The following is a 17,421-nucleotide window of genomic DNA, read 5'->3' on the forward strand; positions in this document are numbered from 1 at the left end:
GTTTCCGGGACCCTGCCTATTTACATTGTGGTGGCCAATGAATGAACGGCTTGGATCATACTTTGAAGCGGGCCCACTCTAATTCTGAAAAAATACTTGGACTTGCACACGCACACACTATAAAATCTCCCTAACTATAAGTTTAAACTACTTGAGAAGAAGCTGTTTAACAGTAAGTAGGGTAGCACTTAAACATAAGAAATCCACCTGACATGCACCATATAAAATCACTGTACGGTCCACATAAGATGATCCAAACCGTTTATTTGTTAGGGCACAATGTAAATAGGTTGTACCCCAAAAATCATTTCCATAGGATGATCCTAACCATCCGATCTTTAGAGGTTCCCATAATGTGCAGCCACAGCTAGATCGGAGGGTTAGGATCATCCTATGGAAATAATTTTAGGGGCATGGCATATTTACAATGTAGCCAATCAAATAGACGGTTTGGATCATCTTATGGAGTGGGCCGTACAGTACTTTAAAAAAAAAAAATGCTGCCACACACCGTATAAAATCTAAATGATATCATTCTTACTATAACATCAGCTTGGATAAACGATTCTGGAAAACATGACCATATGAGTTGGAAAGCAATACTTTATAAGAAGTAGCAATAGAACACCCAACACCTATCTTTTGCTGAAGAGCTATTTTGAATAAGAGTCTGAGTAAATGTCTGAACCTAAGGTTTCTGAAATCAAAATGGTGGGCAAGATTTTCAATACCATGGCTGATTTGATGCATGCATATCTAGCTAATCTTCTTAATTTGATACAATGTGAAAACGAAGTAATATGTTATCCAGTGAATGTAGATGAGTCAGCGCACACTCCCGTAACGCGGGTCACTGTGACCAGGAGGACGGAAAGGAAACTGCGCGTATTGGATCCTCAAGTCTGGTGCCTCTGGTTTCTTGTCATCAAATTTGTACCCTGCAAGAAACCCGGTAGCGAAAACCAAGTTAATGGATTGGGTTGGCCCTATCTTAAAAACTAAAAGAGTATTCAATATCAAGTTTTTCCATCTTTTTTTTATGACATAGGGTATCCCCACCCCCATTTTAGGGCGGGACTAATCCCTATGGATGCGCGCAATCACCTGTAAACCACACGCATCGGGTTTACTACAGGGGGATTCGAACTCTCATCACTGGGAGCATACCCGTGACTTTAAGCCAAAGAGTGACACCTGTCCGGGTTAAGTTTTTCCAACTTTAAATGATTTGAAATGCGTTCTTAGCGAACTATTTTTCACTGCAGATGTTTACTGTTTATTTTCCATATCACAGAAGACAAATATGAATCAAACATGCACATACTTGTGGAGCTAGTGCTGACCACAAATAAATCAAATGGTTCAATCCATCACACAAACAAAGAGGTTGTCAAAATTTAAATGATATAAAAACGGTGCTTGCAACTCAATTACATGACATGAATCATTGGTCCAAGACCCAAAAAGGAAAGATATATAGAAAGCATACCAAAAAAATTTCTAGAGTTCAAAAAATCATTTAGTGGAAACCTTAACATGTCACATTGATACATTGAGTTGCAATTCTTGAACTAAATAGTGAAAAAAAAAAAGAGCAAATATAACATTGAAAAAAATCACAAAATGAAAAAGAAAATTAGCATTATTATAGGCAGATCAACAAACTAAAATAACAGGTCAAATAAATGCATACTAGAGATCAGAAAAATATTAAGAAAAGTTGAAAATATGGGAATTTAGGTCCCATCTGCCCATCATTTATGTGGTTAGGGTTTGAGAGAGTAAGAACTGGTCTTGACCAGTGTTACAAAATGCAGATGCAGATCAAAACACGGCCAAAGAAAGTCCAAGTTGGCTCAGCACGATGTGGTTGAGTACTCGGTTGACGCAGTCATGACTCGAGTCAAAGGAGTTTTTGTTGACTTTGTAGGACAAAATGCGGAAAGCGGCCAAGGTAAAAGGGAGTTGACTCAGAGGAGTCCAAATGACGTGGGGAAGTTTTGAAACTATGGCCTTAACATTTAAATTGAGGTTCTCGGGAGATAGAGAAATATGAAAAGCTTCTACTATGGATTATAGTTATTCACTTATTCTCAATTTGAACAAGCATATTTGAAAATGAAATTCTTCTGAATTCTAATTCTATTATGAAGGGTTGACTTATAATTCCTTAAGGAGCATCACTTTCTCCTTGTCTGCAGAAATAAATGGAAGAGTGGTGTTCGCATACTGCAGGTGAGTGATCTCAATCCCAGGGAAGCCCAACCTGAAGCCCGCAATAAGACCACCAATCTTCAATCTGTCGATCATTTGGCTAAGAGATTGCCATCTATTATTTAAAAGAAAAAAAGAGAAAAAAAAGAAAGAAAAGAAACTGCCAACATTGGTGAAAAGAATACGGGACGGAAGGTTGCCCTGAAGTAAACCCCAAGAGCTTTTAAAAAGCACCATAAGTGATCCATCCACTAGAACAGAGCCCCATCCTGAAGACACAACACTCACCCATCCCCTCCACCTACTCTCAAAGCCTATACGCTCTAATAAGTAATCTAAGCCACTTCATTCCACTCTATCATAAGCTTTCTCCATATCCACCTTGCAAAGAATGGTACTAATCCCGCTTTTGTGATAGTAATTCATGCACTCATTTGGTATAATCAAGCAAACGAGAATCTATCATCCATAGATAAATGCACTTTGTGTCTAGAGATCAAACTCTCCAGCATAGAACAAAAGTGATCTGCAAGAACCTTAACCAACACCTTGTAGACACACCTTTTAGAGCACCTACTCCTCTTTTCCAGTTCATAGGGCCTCCCAAATATATCTGGGGACAGCAAATTCCACTGCTAATAATCAAGAAACTTCTCGTATCGGATATAATTTCCTGACTACATGACAACAATAAATGATTCAAGACATGTTTCAACATGAATCATCCATTTCAGACAATAATGGATGATGGATCGCAATACCTAAACCTTTACCTAGAGTTTGGGCCTGTCAATTTTAGCCTTTTCTTAAATATAATTTGATTTGAACTTTGCAAAAAAGATAACAGTCAAAAAGAAACAAAATACCTTAATGCCCCTCTAGGAAACACCCTTTTGTAGTGAAGTCATTGATGATAAGTGCTATTTTGGGCAGTTACAGGTAGTGGAGGACGGTGTGACCCAAAATAGTTTGATGTCAAATGGAATGACAATAATGAATGATTCCAGACAAGTTAGTCTATGAAGCAATAATTGCGCCAATTAAATATACTTGGTCTTAAAAAATTCATAACATGTTTACATTTCAGAGATTATAACCGGATCTTTAATCCTTATCAAAATGCATGTACCTTGGAGAGCTTCTAGAGCAGTAGTAGCACAATTTGCATCCCTAAATTCAACGAAGCACAGGACAAGAGCCTTTTCTCCACTCTGCAAATTAAAAGTTTCATAAAGTATTTTAGTAGAAAGGAGGAACTAATACATCAGCCGATTACAATCTGAAAATTCAAGTAAGAGATCAAGAACAAATGGGAAGGTCCTAAAATTTCAAGCAGAAAATCTTTTCCAACATAGAAGATTTACCAAGTGCTAAATTGATGGTTGCTAATATCAAGACTTCTTGAGAGACAACATAATAAAAATAGTAGATTCTCCAAATGAAAAGACTAAGTTCTAGAGACGAGCATCTCGATCACTTCAGGGAATGTGGGAGAGAATGAGGTAATGACATATTTAGAGGTAAGGAAACCAATCCAGTTCGCTCGCTACTTCCATCAACTATGACTTTCATCTTCTTAGTTAAATTGATAGGAAACTATCATATTTAGACAGTCAAAGAAGCTATGTCATCTACGAAAATTTATAAGCAAGATCAGTTTGAATTTGTCTCACTCTTTCACTGCTATCTTTAATACATGGGACAAATTATAAAACATACTAAGGAGTTGTCATGAGACTCCCACATGGGGCTTTTACCTTACAATTCAAAACATGTGATTTATGCAAATTTTTCTTTCTTTCTTTTTAGTGATAACACAAAAACATATTTAATACAATGAAGAGCACAATGCAGAAAAGAAGGAAAAAAAAAGAAAGAAAAAGTAAAGACAGAGAACGTTACACCTCATAGAAGGCAAGTTGCATAAGAGAATAGACATAAATTCCATTTGATTAGTGATACAATAGAAAATAAGTTTTCATAAGCCCATGAAAGAGAAATTGAGATCATTCAAAAAACATGAAAGAGAATTTTACACATAGAAGGTGTTATATAAAGTAGACAAGGCATAGGAATCAAAATACAATAAGTAAAATCAATAGTCATATAAGTTTTTGAGCTATTCAATATAGATAACTCAAAATATATTATAAAGAAAAATGACAATAATATGGGAAGGTGGAAAAGCCATATTTCAGGGACTTTATTACTAAGAGCAGCTACAATTTTAAGGGAAAAATACAGATACACCCCCTCAACTTTCTGACATTTTCAACGATAACCCTCACTTTTCAAAGTCATCAACGACACCCCTAACTTTTCACCGTCCATGAAGTAGATAGACCCCTTGACTTTTCACCCTATAGTTCAAAATTCATCAAAGACACCCCCGTGACAATTTCTCGTTCCCGTCCATCCCGTCACGTAACAAACATTAATGAAAACTAAGGGGGTGTCATTGACGACTTCAAAAAATCAGGGTTATCGTTGAAAATGTCAGAAAGTTGAGGCGATGTATCTGTATTTTTCCCAATTTTTAAATTCAAGACTAAGTATGATCAAATGAATATACATACCCGTCTCGGCTCCCTGTGGACAACTCTTATTTCTTTAAAACCAATAAAAGGACGGAAAAGATCTTTGGGTAAGAGTCAAAGGAGTAAACAAGAAGGGATGGAGCAAATTTTGCACCATGGAGGCAAGAGAGTACAAGTCCGAATCACACATTAAAAAATACAAAGGATACGAGCTACTTCTCTTCTGGTACAATCAGTTGGGAGTCCATCAACAAATAGAATGTTGGATCCATCTGTTGATAGACCATTAGTCTTGTTCAAGGGATTAGATCTTTCCGGAAGTATACTAGAAATGCCTGGTGGGGTCCCTCGAGCAACATCCGGTCTTTGGCCAATCACAGCTGGATCTTCAAAAGAAGTGGAAAACCCTGTTATGCTTGCACCAGGAATTAATCCACCAAGTCCCGATGTGGGACGATTGCCAATGCCTGCAATATCATCAAAGCCATAACCTCCAGACCGGAATGGTAATATCTGGAAAGAGCAACCAAACCACGTGCATATGTTAAAAATTTCCCAATAATAATGACGAAAGAAATATATAAATCAATTGTTAATTGAACTTCTTACATCTTTTTGTAGGTAATCTGAAGAAGCCCCTCCAAGATCACTGGCACTCCACAAACTGTGAGATGGTAAGGTAGAATTACCGGAAGGCAAGTAACCCGGAAAAGCAGTCCGCGGAACATTGTCTGTTGGAACTGGAATACACAATTGAAAATGTAACACTGGAAGAGTATCTATCGAGAAAAATGTTTTCTTAGAGAAATAGATAAAAATATTAATTGAATCTTTATTAAACAAACACAACATGGAAGCCTAAGGAGGAAAGAACAATGAGATATAGAGCAGCTATCAACGGCGGGCCAATGTTCAGTTTATAGAATATGCAACGATTTCAACACCCATCATTACATAAGTAAATAAACAACTTGTACATATAAAGACCAAACATAAGCATATATTTCCAAGCATGCACTATAGAGTTTGAAATGAACAACGAACGAAAGCTAGTGTAAAGACCAAAGGCAACAAAAAAGACATCAGGTTTCATAAAAAGGTGCAAGAGCTTGGCTTCCACTCATAAAGCATAGATGCCATTTTGGATCTCCAAAGCAAAGTTACCAGAAACGCCCTCGGAAGATGGGAAGCACGTTTCAAAAGCGTGAATTGTCCGCGCTTCATTTTTGAAACACGGAAGCATGTTTCCCCAATTTGGGAAGCGTGTTTCGCTGCACGTTTCTATCATTTACCATAGAAACTAGGGACATCGACCTTAACTTTGTTCGTAATATCCGCGGGATCAGTATGGTTTCGATCTGGAACCTGGCTTCTCCTCTCTTTTTTCTTTCTTTCTTTTTTTTTTCCTTTTCTTTCCTTCTCAATCACGTAAATGATAAGTCACGTAACTAATAGGTCAGTCATGTGAACCACAAAGCTAAGAAAAGGAGGAGAGGGTCCTAAGGGGGGATTGGAAATTACTCCTTTTGTTGTTTGGTTGAATGGACAAGTGACCTTGTTAAGGCAAGGGGGTGCCCGCAGGGGGGGGGGGGGGAGGGGATGTGACCTTTTATTATAAGGTAAATTAGCTTATTAGCTTCTGTTAAAAATGGAAACTGAGTCTCTTTCTCCAACACACGACAGAGAGAAGGAGATGCTGGCTAGGAGACGAGCCAGAAAAGATAGAGAAGATGGAAATGAAGGGGCGGTGAGCGCGTGACGCAGGCAATGACGTAGGCAAAACTGAAGCAGCGAAGATGAAGCGGTGAGCTGGAGTTTCGGTTCGCTGGAAAAATTTGCCAGAAAACCCAATATGGTGACTGAGTTTTGACGTGAACTGGGCTGGTAAGGTGGATTTCTGGTGCTTGAGAGAGAGAGAGGTTGGAAGGGCTGGTAAGGATAGTCTGCAGCAGGAAGGGGGTTTTCTGGTTGGGGTTTGGGTGAAATAGAGGGGTCTATTCGGCTGAGGGGTTTTGGGTCTCGGAAGGTGGAAGAAGGAGTAGTTTAGGGACAGTTTTGGGTGAATATGGAAGGGCTTGGAGGGTCCTCCTAAGGGCTATTTCTGTTGAAAACAGAAACTAGTTTGGGCTCTAAAGGGGCTGTTATAAAAGGGGCAGATTTTTGGGGTGAAATTTCTGACAATATGCCGCTCGATCTTTCAGAGGCTTGGTGTTGCCTTAGATCTTTTGCTCTAATACCACTTTGATGTAGGCTAGGGAGAGAATAGAGGAAGAAGAAAGATGAAGTAAAAGAAGAAGAAAGAAATCTGGAGAAAAAAGAGAACTCAAGCAATAATCTCAATTAATCATCAAAATTACCAAAAATCTGTAAATTGGCCAATAAATAGGCACCCAACAATCAATAAACGACTAGTACCCCTAATAAGCAATAAAAACCAAAATAACCCTAATAATATCAAATAATCCCCAAAATATCCCTACAAACAAGTAATTTACGAGGGATTGAGCCTCTGACTTAATGGTCAAGGCTTTGCTCTGCAACCTGGAGATCGGAGGTTCAATCCCAACTTACCTACCAAAAGAAACATTGTAGTTTAGTAGCCTAGCGTCATCAAAAAAATCCAGTGGGAAGTCTGCCACCTCATCATTACATTCACTATAGTCTAGATCATTAAAATATTACAGAGGGTCTTCATTATTCCCTTCTAATCTTTGGTTTGAAAACCATGTTCATAATTTCCCATTGAAAATTCTTTAACTTGATTTAAGGTTGAATTTCGAGACAAAAACCATCTTACAAAAGCCTCTTCAAGCAAGGGGACTTGAACTCAGCCTCCTCTTCATTATTCCCTTCTAATCCTACATAAGAAAGGAGAGATTGAAGAGGATATTAACCACAGAATAAGAGCAGGTTGGTTGAACTTGAAGCATGCTTCACGAATTCTGTGCGACCGTAAAATACCTACCAAGTTGAAGAGAAAGTTTTATAAGACAGTTGTGAGGCCAGCCATGTTGTACGGCTCAGAATGTTGGGCCACCAAGAAGCAGCATGTACATAAGATGAGTGTAGCGGAGATGAGAATGCTTGGATGGATGTGCGGCCACACAAGGTTAGATAGAATTAGAAATGAAGACATCCGTAAAAATGTGGGGGTGGCACTAATTGAGGAGAAGATGAGAGAGCACCGCTTAAGATGGTTTGGGCATATCCAACGTAGGCCTTTGGATGCTCCAGTGAGAAGAAGTGACTCATGCCAAGTTGATGGAGTAAAAAGAGGTAGGGGCAGACCGAAAACAACTTGGGTAGAAACAATGAGGAAAGACTTGATGGATAGGAACATAACAGAGAACATGACCTTGAATAGGAGAGAATGGAAGAAAATGATCCATGTAGACGAATTGATGCAGATATTAGGAGTTATTTCCGCATTATTTAGTTTCTAGTAGTTTATTTCCATGTTATTAGTTCATAGGATTTTATTTTCCATGTTATTTTAGGAATTCTTATTTTAGTAGGTTTTTTATCTTTTAGGTTGGGAACTAATAACATGGAAATAAACTACTAAAAACTAAATAATGCGGAAATAACTCCTAATATCTACATCACGAACCCAACTAGTGTTAGGATTAAACTTAGTCACTTTGAGTTGGGTAGATTCTTTCACCTTCTCCATCAAAATTTTCTAAAGGATTCATTGGCCGACCCCAACTAGTTTTGGGACAAAGGCTTGGTTGAGTTGAGTTGGGTTGTTGTTGAGGGGGGGGGGGGGGAGGATTCCAAATAGATTCACATTTGTAATGATTATTTAAACGTTTACTCAACGAGTATATATGTTTTGATCACTTTACACAACAAATAAATTTCAAGTGCCAAAGAGCATGTCAGGCCTATCAGATGTTGGTTTTCTGCTTGCCTCTCTTTTATCTAGTCTCCTAAATCGTGAATTCGTGATATAATGGTAACACGTCTCTAATTAAGCAAATTAATATCTACTACAAGAAATAAAAGAGAAATTGTAACTAAACAAGCAAACAGTACTATCAACTACCAAGTAACATAGGTACACAACCATCCTTTTACCCATAGATACGTGGATATCACTCAATGAAAGTCAAATATGAATATACATCAAATAAAAATGTAGAATAAGCATGAAGATATGAAAAAGAAAAAGAAAAAGAAAAAGAAAACAATATCGGGTCCTTTGGTGGAATGTGGTAGCCCCAAATAAAGATAAATTATAGATCAGGGAAAGGAGTTAAAAATAATGCATCTGGAATAAATTTTGTATTTTTGGAAAGAATACGATATGGTTCATCATGTAGATAACTTTTTTAGTTGTCGTTCAAATCATGGGGAGGGGCAGGGAGAGAACAAGAAGATAAAGGACAAGAACGAAAAACAGCAGAAACCCAACACTTGGACATAGCATATTCTAGGATATTGGTCAATCAATTACCAGTGGAGATTGTGAGTACCCTCCCTACGCCAATCATTGCTTTTATTTTCAATTGCTTCTACAAAAAAATTATCTATATTGTATAAGAAACAACTGAAGGAAGTGCATTGCATCTTCATTGATTTACCCATGTTGGAAATGACATTTGATTCTTTTTTGTTCAGAAAAGATATCGAAGTATCGAACACATATTTTGTCACTCCTTCCATAACCTACAATTGTACTAATCCCTTGACATTAACCCTTCTGTTGCCGCCCTTCAAATGTTCAAATGGCGATCAAATAAATTGCTCCTAACAGATTTCCAGAGAGATTCTCTCAATCGAGCTAAAACTTGCTCACACCATAATAGTTGTCATCTACTACCCATCATTGATTACTGGCATCATCTTCAATGGAAATAGTATCCTATGTTATCCTATCCATGCACCAACCAAAACATGTTGAGTGAACAGATTCTTAGATTTTCATTCTTCTCTAATAATCATGCAGCACATTGAATTCTATTTGAGAAAGAACAAGTTTCTTCTAAGAGGCCATTTAGTCCTCTAGAAACCATCAATAGACTCATTTAGTCCTAAACTCATTGGGAGACCCTTTATTTGTTGACCCAATATCTTACTCACTAGCAATATCCATTTTAGTTTCAGGCAACAAGGGTTGAGATGGGTAAAATTTCAGAGGGAATGAGAGAGAATTAAAGCTTGCTCCAAAAATACAAAGACCTAATAGACCCTTTGATTCAATTACAAAGCTGTCCATCTATCTAACGGTAAAAGAAGAAAACTCAGAACAAAGATTTGGGTTAGAAGGAAATTGCATACCTCTTTCTGCAGAGGCGTATCTCCAATAGGGATCATCCATCTCTCTCTCTCTCTCAACAGGGTTCGGGAAAAGGTTAATCAATTTGGTCTCCCTGTTCTTTCTAGTCTATACGCTATAAATGATGATAAAAATCCCCCCTCTTTTAACCATGGCCACCCTGTTCTAACTTTATGACTACTTTCCCTAATTCACGGCAAGGGTTTCTTTCATTCTTTGGGTTGGGTTGGGAAAAGCCAACCCAATTTAATTTCAGTATGGGTTAAGGGTTGAGGACTTGAGGCTCTGGGGAACCCGACCTCCGTCCTCTAATTTTATAATGATTTCTTCTTAGGGTTATGGTTGTTTTTGTATTTTTCTATTTGGCCCTAGGTTAACCCGAACTCAACCTGACCCGATTTGGAAACAACAGGTTAGACGGGTAGTTCTAGGGTTGAGTGATTTAGAGTGCGGGATAGGTTAAAGGTTGACCATCCTCAACCCGAGGCTTGGGTTAGGGTTGAGGTAATGCTATCTTGGGTTGGCCTCAACCTGATAAACCCGACCCGAGTTGCAACCCCCCTCCCCCAACATAAACACAGACAGAAAAAGATAAATTCACCCAATTTACCGGTTGTAACAACATACCAGTTGAATCTCTCTCTCTCGGGCCAACAATTGAATTGTTTAGATCTTTGAACAATGTAGGCCCCACTTATACTTATTCTCACAACCTGTACTCTCTCTCTCTGCACACGAATCTTTAGTGGGTCCAACAATGAATGGTTTGGATCTTTGAAGAAGGTGGAAACCATAAAGGTGCATTTTTTGTAAGAAAAAAACTTTGAGCTCACTTTGTCTGAAGATCCAAATCATTCTTTTGTTGCAGTCCAACGTACATAGGTCTTGGCCCAAAAATCATCTCCCTGAGATGATCCTAACTCTTCAAACAGTAGTGATTTTTATGAGGTATCGTATTGGAGGGTTAGGAACATCGGATGGAGATGATTGTTGGGGCATGTGTAATACATCCGTTGGCACGTGAGCTTGTATTTTGGAAAATACAATGAAGCACACCTTGTTCAAAGATCCAAACAAGTCTGTTGTTGGGCCCACAGTTAGCAAAATGTGATTCGGCAAAAAAAAAAAAATGGGATGGGAAAAATTCAAGTTTAATACAATATTGATTATAAAAAAGGGAGATGATAAATTCGCACTCCCTGTAGGATGATTCGTGTTAGAATATATTAGATCAACGGATCTAAGCGTTGGATTGTAGGGTGGTAGGAAAATTTAGTTTTTAGTTGTGGTATTTGAATTTCAAATACGATTAGTTATAGGCAGTTACACATGTTGTAAACCGGTTGTAACAGCTTGTATAAATATATGCATAGGGCAACCAAGATTGCATTGGGTTCTCTCCCACATTTTCCCTGAAATTTGAAACATTTTCATGGTATCAAAGCCTAAGATATTGCCCTGATCACAACATGCGAGTTCGTTTTCCGGCGGATGGCAAATCTTGTCGTCAGCCTGGGCATCGTAAAACATCTTTTTTTTCAAAAAAAAAAAAAAAAAAGTTGAAGCCCTTCTCTCAAATCCCAACTGTGCAAATGCCTGCTGTGTTATCTTCTATGCTTCAGTGCAATCCTGCAAATCCATGTATAAGCACATGATGTTGTATCTTCTCTCCTTCTTCCCTCTTCAAGAATGTTCGTTCTCATAGCTGAAATCACGGCATCAAAACCCCAACATTTGCCATTGTTGTCCACCTTCAGAGATCAAGATCTCGCCAGGCCACCATCCTTACCCTTCGCTACCTCTCTTCTCCATTTTGCTACTTGCTTTTATTATCTTCAAATCCGCCCACCTTCTCCTTCAGATTTCATGGCGTTCTCAACCTTTAGCGCCACCAAATCTATGCAGTTGCTTCAACAACAAATAGTTCCAGTCTCACTTTTCCGCTCGCCAAAGCATCGCTCATGGACTTATTGCTGCTTCTTGCACTAGAAATCAAAGGATTGCACTCCAGTCCGATAACTCACTTTTCTCCATATTCTTCATATTTTCAAGCTATTCCATATTCAATCCCCTTCAAAGATGTATAACCATTTTTCCCTTTGCTTGTTGCTTCTCACCACAAACTCCAATATGTCAATTAGTCCAATGTTTCATAATGACTGACAGCTTTGATTAGATAGCAATTGTCTTCACCCCCTTCCAAATCCTCTCGTTGCAAAAAACCTATACCTATCTATTGATAATGGCACCCTTTTCTTTAAAAAGTGTCGTCACCTTATTCTCTTATCTTCTGCCACTCTTCTAGACTCTAATCGTCACTTTTCTAGACTCTCTCTCTCTCTCTCTCTCTCTCTCTCTCTCTCTCTCTCTCACCAGTTTCTCAAATGCTCTTTTCTTCATCCTATTTCAGTTGAGGTACCTAATTTTGATGCGTGCCCGAAATACTTTTCTCCTCAATTGAGGTACCTCTGTCTCTAGGTGCATGCCTGAGAGATTAATTCTCTATTCTGTGAGGATTGATAATTCAAATCGACTCATTATGATTTGCCCATCGAGACACTCTTGCCCATTGACAGTCCATAATGACTTATTCCCATGAGGATCGGTATCCATAAAAACTGGCCCATGAAGACTCGCCCATCGAGGCTCGAGTTCCATCTCGCCCATTGAGGCTCGAGTTCCATCTCGCCCATTGAGGCTTTTCTTTACTCATCTTGCAAGAAAAATTCTCTTCAGCAAGCAAGCGTCGGTCAACACTAGCAGACATTCGGCAACAGTCTTCAGCCACTAACATCAGAAGACATTCACTAGCGGCAGTGTGCATCTATTGGTCAATTTTAATTAAATTTTTGGGAATATTTTTTTGTAATCAAACGTATGTCGATTTCCAAACCACATACGTTTGAGGGGGCATGTTAGAATATATTAGATCAACGGATCTAAGCATTGGATTGTAGGGTGGTAGGAACAGTTAGTTTTTAGTTGTGTTATTTGAATTTCAAATATGATTAGTTATAGGCAGTTACACATGCTGTTAACCGGTTGTAACAGCAGGTGTAAATATATGCATAGGGCACCCAAGATTGCATTGGGTTCTCTCCCACATTTTCCCTGAAATTTCAAACATTTTCAATTCGCACCCCTTGTGCGCGTTAAAGTCTGCCACAGTTCATGTTACAAAGGGGTGCGAATCATTCTACAAGGGTGCGAATTTGTCATCGCCCAAAAAAACGTAGTAAAAAAAATGGAAACACAGAAAATGAGTATAAAAAGTTTGTCATTTAAAAAATATAATGGGGTAAAGTTGGCCGAAAACGCGTTTAATACGTTTAAAAATGTTTTCCTGAAAAATAGAGTTTTTTTTTTTTTTTTTTTTTTTTGGGAAATGTTATCAGCACTACTGTATTTTGATGATCACACTCCTCACTTTATTAAAAGTACGGTATGTGCCGCACCATAGGATGATCCAAACCGTCCATTAGATGGGCCACAGCCTAAATAGGTTGTGCACCAAAAATCATTTCCATAGGTTGATCGTAACCCTCCGATCTATAGAGGAATTGAATGTTAGAGGCCTATATTGATCGGAGGGTTAGGATTAGCCTATGGCAATGATTTTTGGGGCACAACCTATTTAGGCTGTGGCCCATCTAATGGATAGTTTGGGTCATCCTATAGTGCTGGCCTTACCGTACTTTTAATAAAATGAGGAGTGTGATCATCAAAATACAGTAGTGCTGATAATATTTCCCTTTTTTTTCTGTGAAAGTTATAAACAGTAAACAGAATATTAAACGGCAAACCAATTAAAACATGTATTTTTAGCTGGTCCAAACCGTCTAAAACAGAGTTTTGCTAACTATAGTTAGGCCCCAATGTTTCTAGATTGAGCCTCAAAAATCATTTCGTGGGGTGATGTATGTACATTGGGGCCTAACAAATGAACTGTTAGATCTTTGAACAAGTTGGGCCCCACTCCATTTAAAATATATATATACTAGTAAAGACCCGCCGTGCGATGCACGGAGAGCTCAATAAAATGCTTTATAACTGAAAAAGAAAAGAAAAGAAAGAAGAAACATTCATGAGGAAGATATATTTGTGAGGAAGATATATTTGTAAATTATACGCAAAAATCCCGACTATTATTTTGCGTATTTTAATAAAGAAATCGACTGGCCAGTGGAGACGTTTTAGCTTTTATTTAGATAGAAATGTAGACATATAAAGAGAGGGAAACCGGTACGTTATTTTTTTAAGAGGAGGGTGCCACGTAGAAGTGAAGCGGGTGAAATGGATAAAAAAGTGGGGCCAATGATCCACAAACACTGAAAGAAAGAAATGCACCTAAATCATCATTAAGAAGAAAAATGCCGCAAAATGTATAAAAAATCCCATCAATCCACATAAATAATTCAAACTAAAAGGGAAACGTATACTAATATTGTAGATGATGTGGCAATGCCTTGTGTCCGTGCTTCTTATCGAACTCCTCCTCGATGTAATTTTCCATAAAAAATATTTTTCTTGCAATACAGTCACGGCGTTAATGGAAAAGTATGACCCTGTTTGTTTTAGAATTTGAGAACAGCTTGTGAGTCCAATACTCAGAACCATTCTCAAACTCCAAAACAAACTAGGCCTAAGTATGGGTAAAGTAGTTTTTTTCCTAAATGTTAAGTATAAGCTTGATCGGAAAAAAAAGATAGAGAAAGCAGCCAGCCTTTTCCCACCTCTTCCAACTTCTCATCTGTAACTAACTGAAAAGGTTAAAAATATAACCCACTATTATAAAGAACATCCAAAAGCATAATGAAATCACTTGATGTGAGGAAAAAACAAATAATAGTGGGCCGAATATGAAATCTAAGGGAGAAAACAAACATAGCTTAGAAATAAAATCAAAGAGGTAAATCCATACCTTAGTAAAAACCCCGTGCGATGCACGGGTGATGAAGAAAAAGATAATGGTTAATTATAAGAAGCATTAAAACAATTGACAATAGAGAGATGAAATAATTTACAACATTGCATTTTGATTAAAACATTGTAAAATAGAACAATAAACTTGATGCAAAATCGGTAAAGATGGAAATTCGGTAAAGATGCATTTGCAACATATAAAATAAGATAAAAGAATCCACATGAATCAAGAAATCGGTGAGCAGAAAGCTACACAAATATTGCGTGCTCCGAAGAAATTCAAAGTTGTGGGAACTACCTCGAGTTATATATAAAGTTCCTAATTAACTTATATAACTATCAATATCTATCCTTTCCTTGCATCTGTCAACTTCCAAATCCAGTTTCATATCACATGACAAACAACTCGGAACTCATAAAAATATATTCCCCAGCACTTATTGATGAGCAGGGATGACATGATATAGCAAAAAGAAGAGAATACCATACATCAGTTGAATGCTACAACAATAAGGAGAGAAATTTTACAAAATATTATGCTTGAATTATCTATAACCAAAAAGATCATTGCCTTTACCTGAATGAAATCAGCATGATGGAAACTCTGTATGAAGAAATCTAGAACTCTGTTTGCACAACCTCTTCTCAAAGAAACCCCAAAAATTAGGAAGGGTTAAAAATAGGGAAAAGAAACAAAGCCAGCAATGAGAAGTGGACATTAAAAAAATGGATGGAAAAGATATGAGAAACAAAGCCATGTGCATATTGAGTATTACATGGCATGGAGAAGGTGATTTGAAAGTGTAAACCAAAGTAAGAAGGGTAAAAGAAGTTTCACTATAGAAAGAAAGGGTAATATAATAAGTAAAAACAGTGAGGATTTGAACCAAAACTCGAACAAAATTACATAGAAAAGGAAACATCCATGTAAAGCCCTTCTACAGTTTTAGACTTAAAACCCTAATATCCACAATCATACAGGAAAAAATAAAGCCAAGAACCAACTCAATAAAAAGATTTAAAGTGTAGACTATAAGCCTTAAAAGCCCAAAAATCAAAATTATATTGTCCATGCATTTAAGAAAGGAAAAACATACATTTTCTGTGCCATATGGGTCTCCATCATTTTGGGCTTGAGAACTCCTACAACCAGGATAGAACGACCCATACTTAGTTGTTAAACACATAAATATAATCAAATTGAAGAAAGGAAATAAATAAAACTTCACAATTCCTCAGCCGACGAATGAAGCACACCTAAACCAATCCTTGAGATGAATTTCACAAAAGTTAAGATTAGGATTTATAAAATCCCCTTTGATGTTACCCAAATCTCTGCAAATCCAAGTCCCAAGTCATTCGTTCCTATAATCAATCGAGAAAGGAATAAGAAGAATCAAGGGAATGTTAGAGAGATAAAGTAGGGTTTGTAGAAACCCCCAAAACCCTAGAATCCTAAAGTAAAATTTAAAAAAAAAAGAGGGTTTTGGGACACACACCCAAAATCATTGTGGGGAGATGAAAGCCCAAGAAACCCAAACAAAATCTCCACAAAATTGGAAAGCCGTAACAAAATTTCATGAAAAACCCAAGAAATCTTAGAAAAACTGAGAAAGAACACAAATGTGTTGGATAGTGTTTTCCCGATTCGCGAGATCTTCAAATTCGGTGTTTGAGATGCAGAGACGTTGGAGAGAGAGAAGGGAACTGAGAGACGTAATAAAATATCTCCGACGATGAGAGGTGTTTTTTATTGTCTTTTAGACACGTATCGGAAGAGATAAGGTTGATGATGTATACACAGAAGCTGCGTGTACAGCGACGTGGCATCTAATTTCGGTGCAAAGATGCGCATGGCAAATGTTGGTAGCAAACAAAAAAAAAAGTAATCATTACACATTAAAGCCATCCTCGGTGAAAAGATGCGCACGGCAAATGTTGGTAGCAAACCTAATCATTACATAGAAAACTAAATAAGCTAAAGTATAAAGTTTTCAATGAAAAATTACGTACAAATGGTTACAAAGTTTTTAAACTACGAAAAAAATACGAACAACATGTATTAATATATGACAATTACGGGAAAAAAGTCAAAAATCTCTGACAATAGTAATGAGGGGCTCTTTCAAAATATTTGCAGGAGAAGTCTTCTCTTTCAAAATATTGCAGAGAAGACGAATGTGGTAAGTTTTAAATGAAAAATTACCTACAAATGGAGCTAAAGTTGGAAAATTACCCCAAAAGTACGAATAGGGTGTCTTAAGATATGACAATTACCTAAAAAAGTACGATGAAAGGGTATGTCTTCTGCTTTTCGGGGCAAAACCTATCTCCCAAGCCAAAAAACAACTCCTGTGTTAAAGAGGGAAATCAAAATTTGTTGGAGGGCTGAACCGTAAAGAAGCAGACAAAAAGCAGCTGGGGGAGGAAGGGACGATGACACGCGGCAGGGGTGAACAGTAAGAA

General features: G+C 37.6%; 1 protein-coding gene and 1 long non-coding RNA gene across 2 annotated transcripts; both read right to left on the minus strand.

Moving 5' to 3' along the window:
* Positions 1–515: 515 nt before the first annotated feature.
* LOC143885180 (RNA-binding protein 2-like) lies at positions 516–10,312 on the minus strand. Its single transcript, XM_077389221.1, has 6 exons — positions 10,035–10,312; positions 5,361–5,491; positions 4,961–5,264; positions 4,791–4,852; positions 3,344–3,425; positions 516–938 (listed from the first exon to the last, which is right to left on the minus strand). The coding sequence occupies exons 1-6, from the start codon at positions 10,072–10,074 to the stop codon at positions 826–828; spliced, it is 732 nt and encodes a 243-aa protein (XP_077245336.1). The 5' UTR covers positions 10,075–10,312; the 3' UTR covers positions 516–825.
* Positions 10,313–14,126: 3,814 nt separating this feature from the next.
* On the minus strand, positions 14,127–16,701 carry LOC143883563 (uncharacterized). The gene is made up of 3 exons (XR_013252426.1): positions 16,455–16,701; positions 16,213–16,320; positions 14,127–16,098 (listed from the first exon to the last, which is right to left on the minus strand). It is a non-coding gene; the product is annotated as an uncharacterized LOC143883563 (long non-coding RNA).
* Between the last annotated feature and the right edge of the window lie 720 nt (positions 16,702–17,421).

The sequence above is a fragment of the Tasmannia lanceolata genome, unplaced genomic scaffold (assembly GCF_043159265.1).
Source record: "Tasmannia lanceolata isolate RefF3 unplaced genomic scaffold, GAP_Taslan_0.1 ptg000008l, whole genome shotgun sequence".
NCBI classification, from domain to species: Eukaryota; Viridiplantae; Streptophyta; class Magnoliopsida; order Canellales; family Winteraceae; genus Tasmannia; species Tasmannia lanceolata.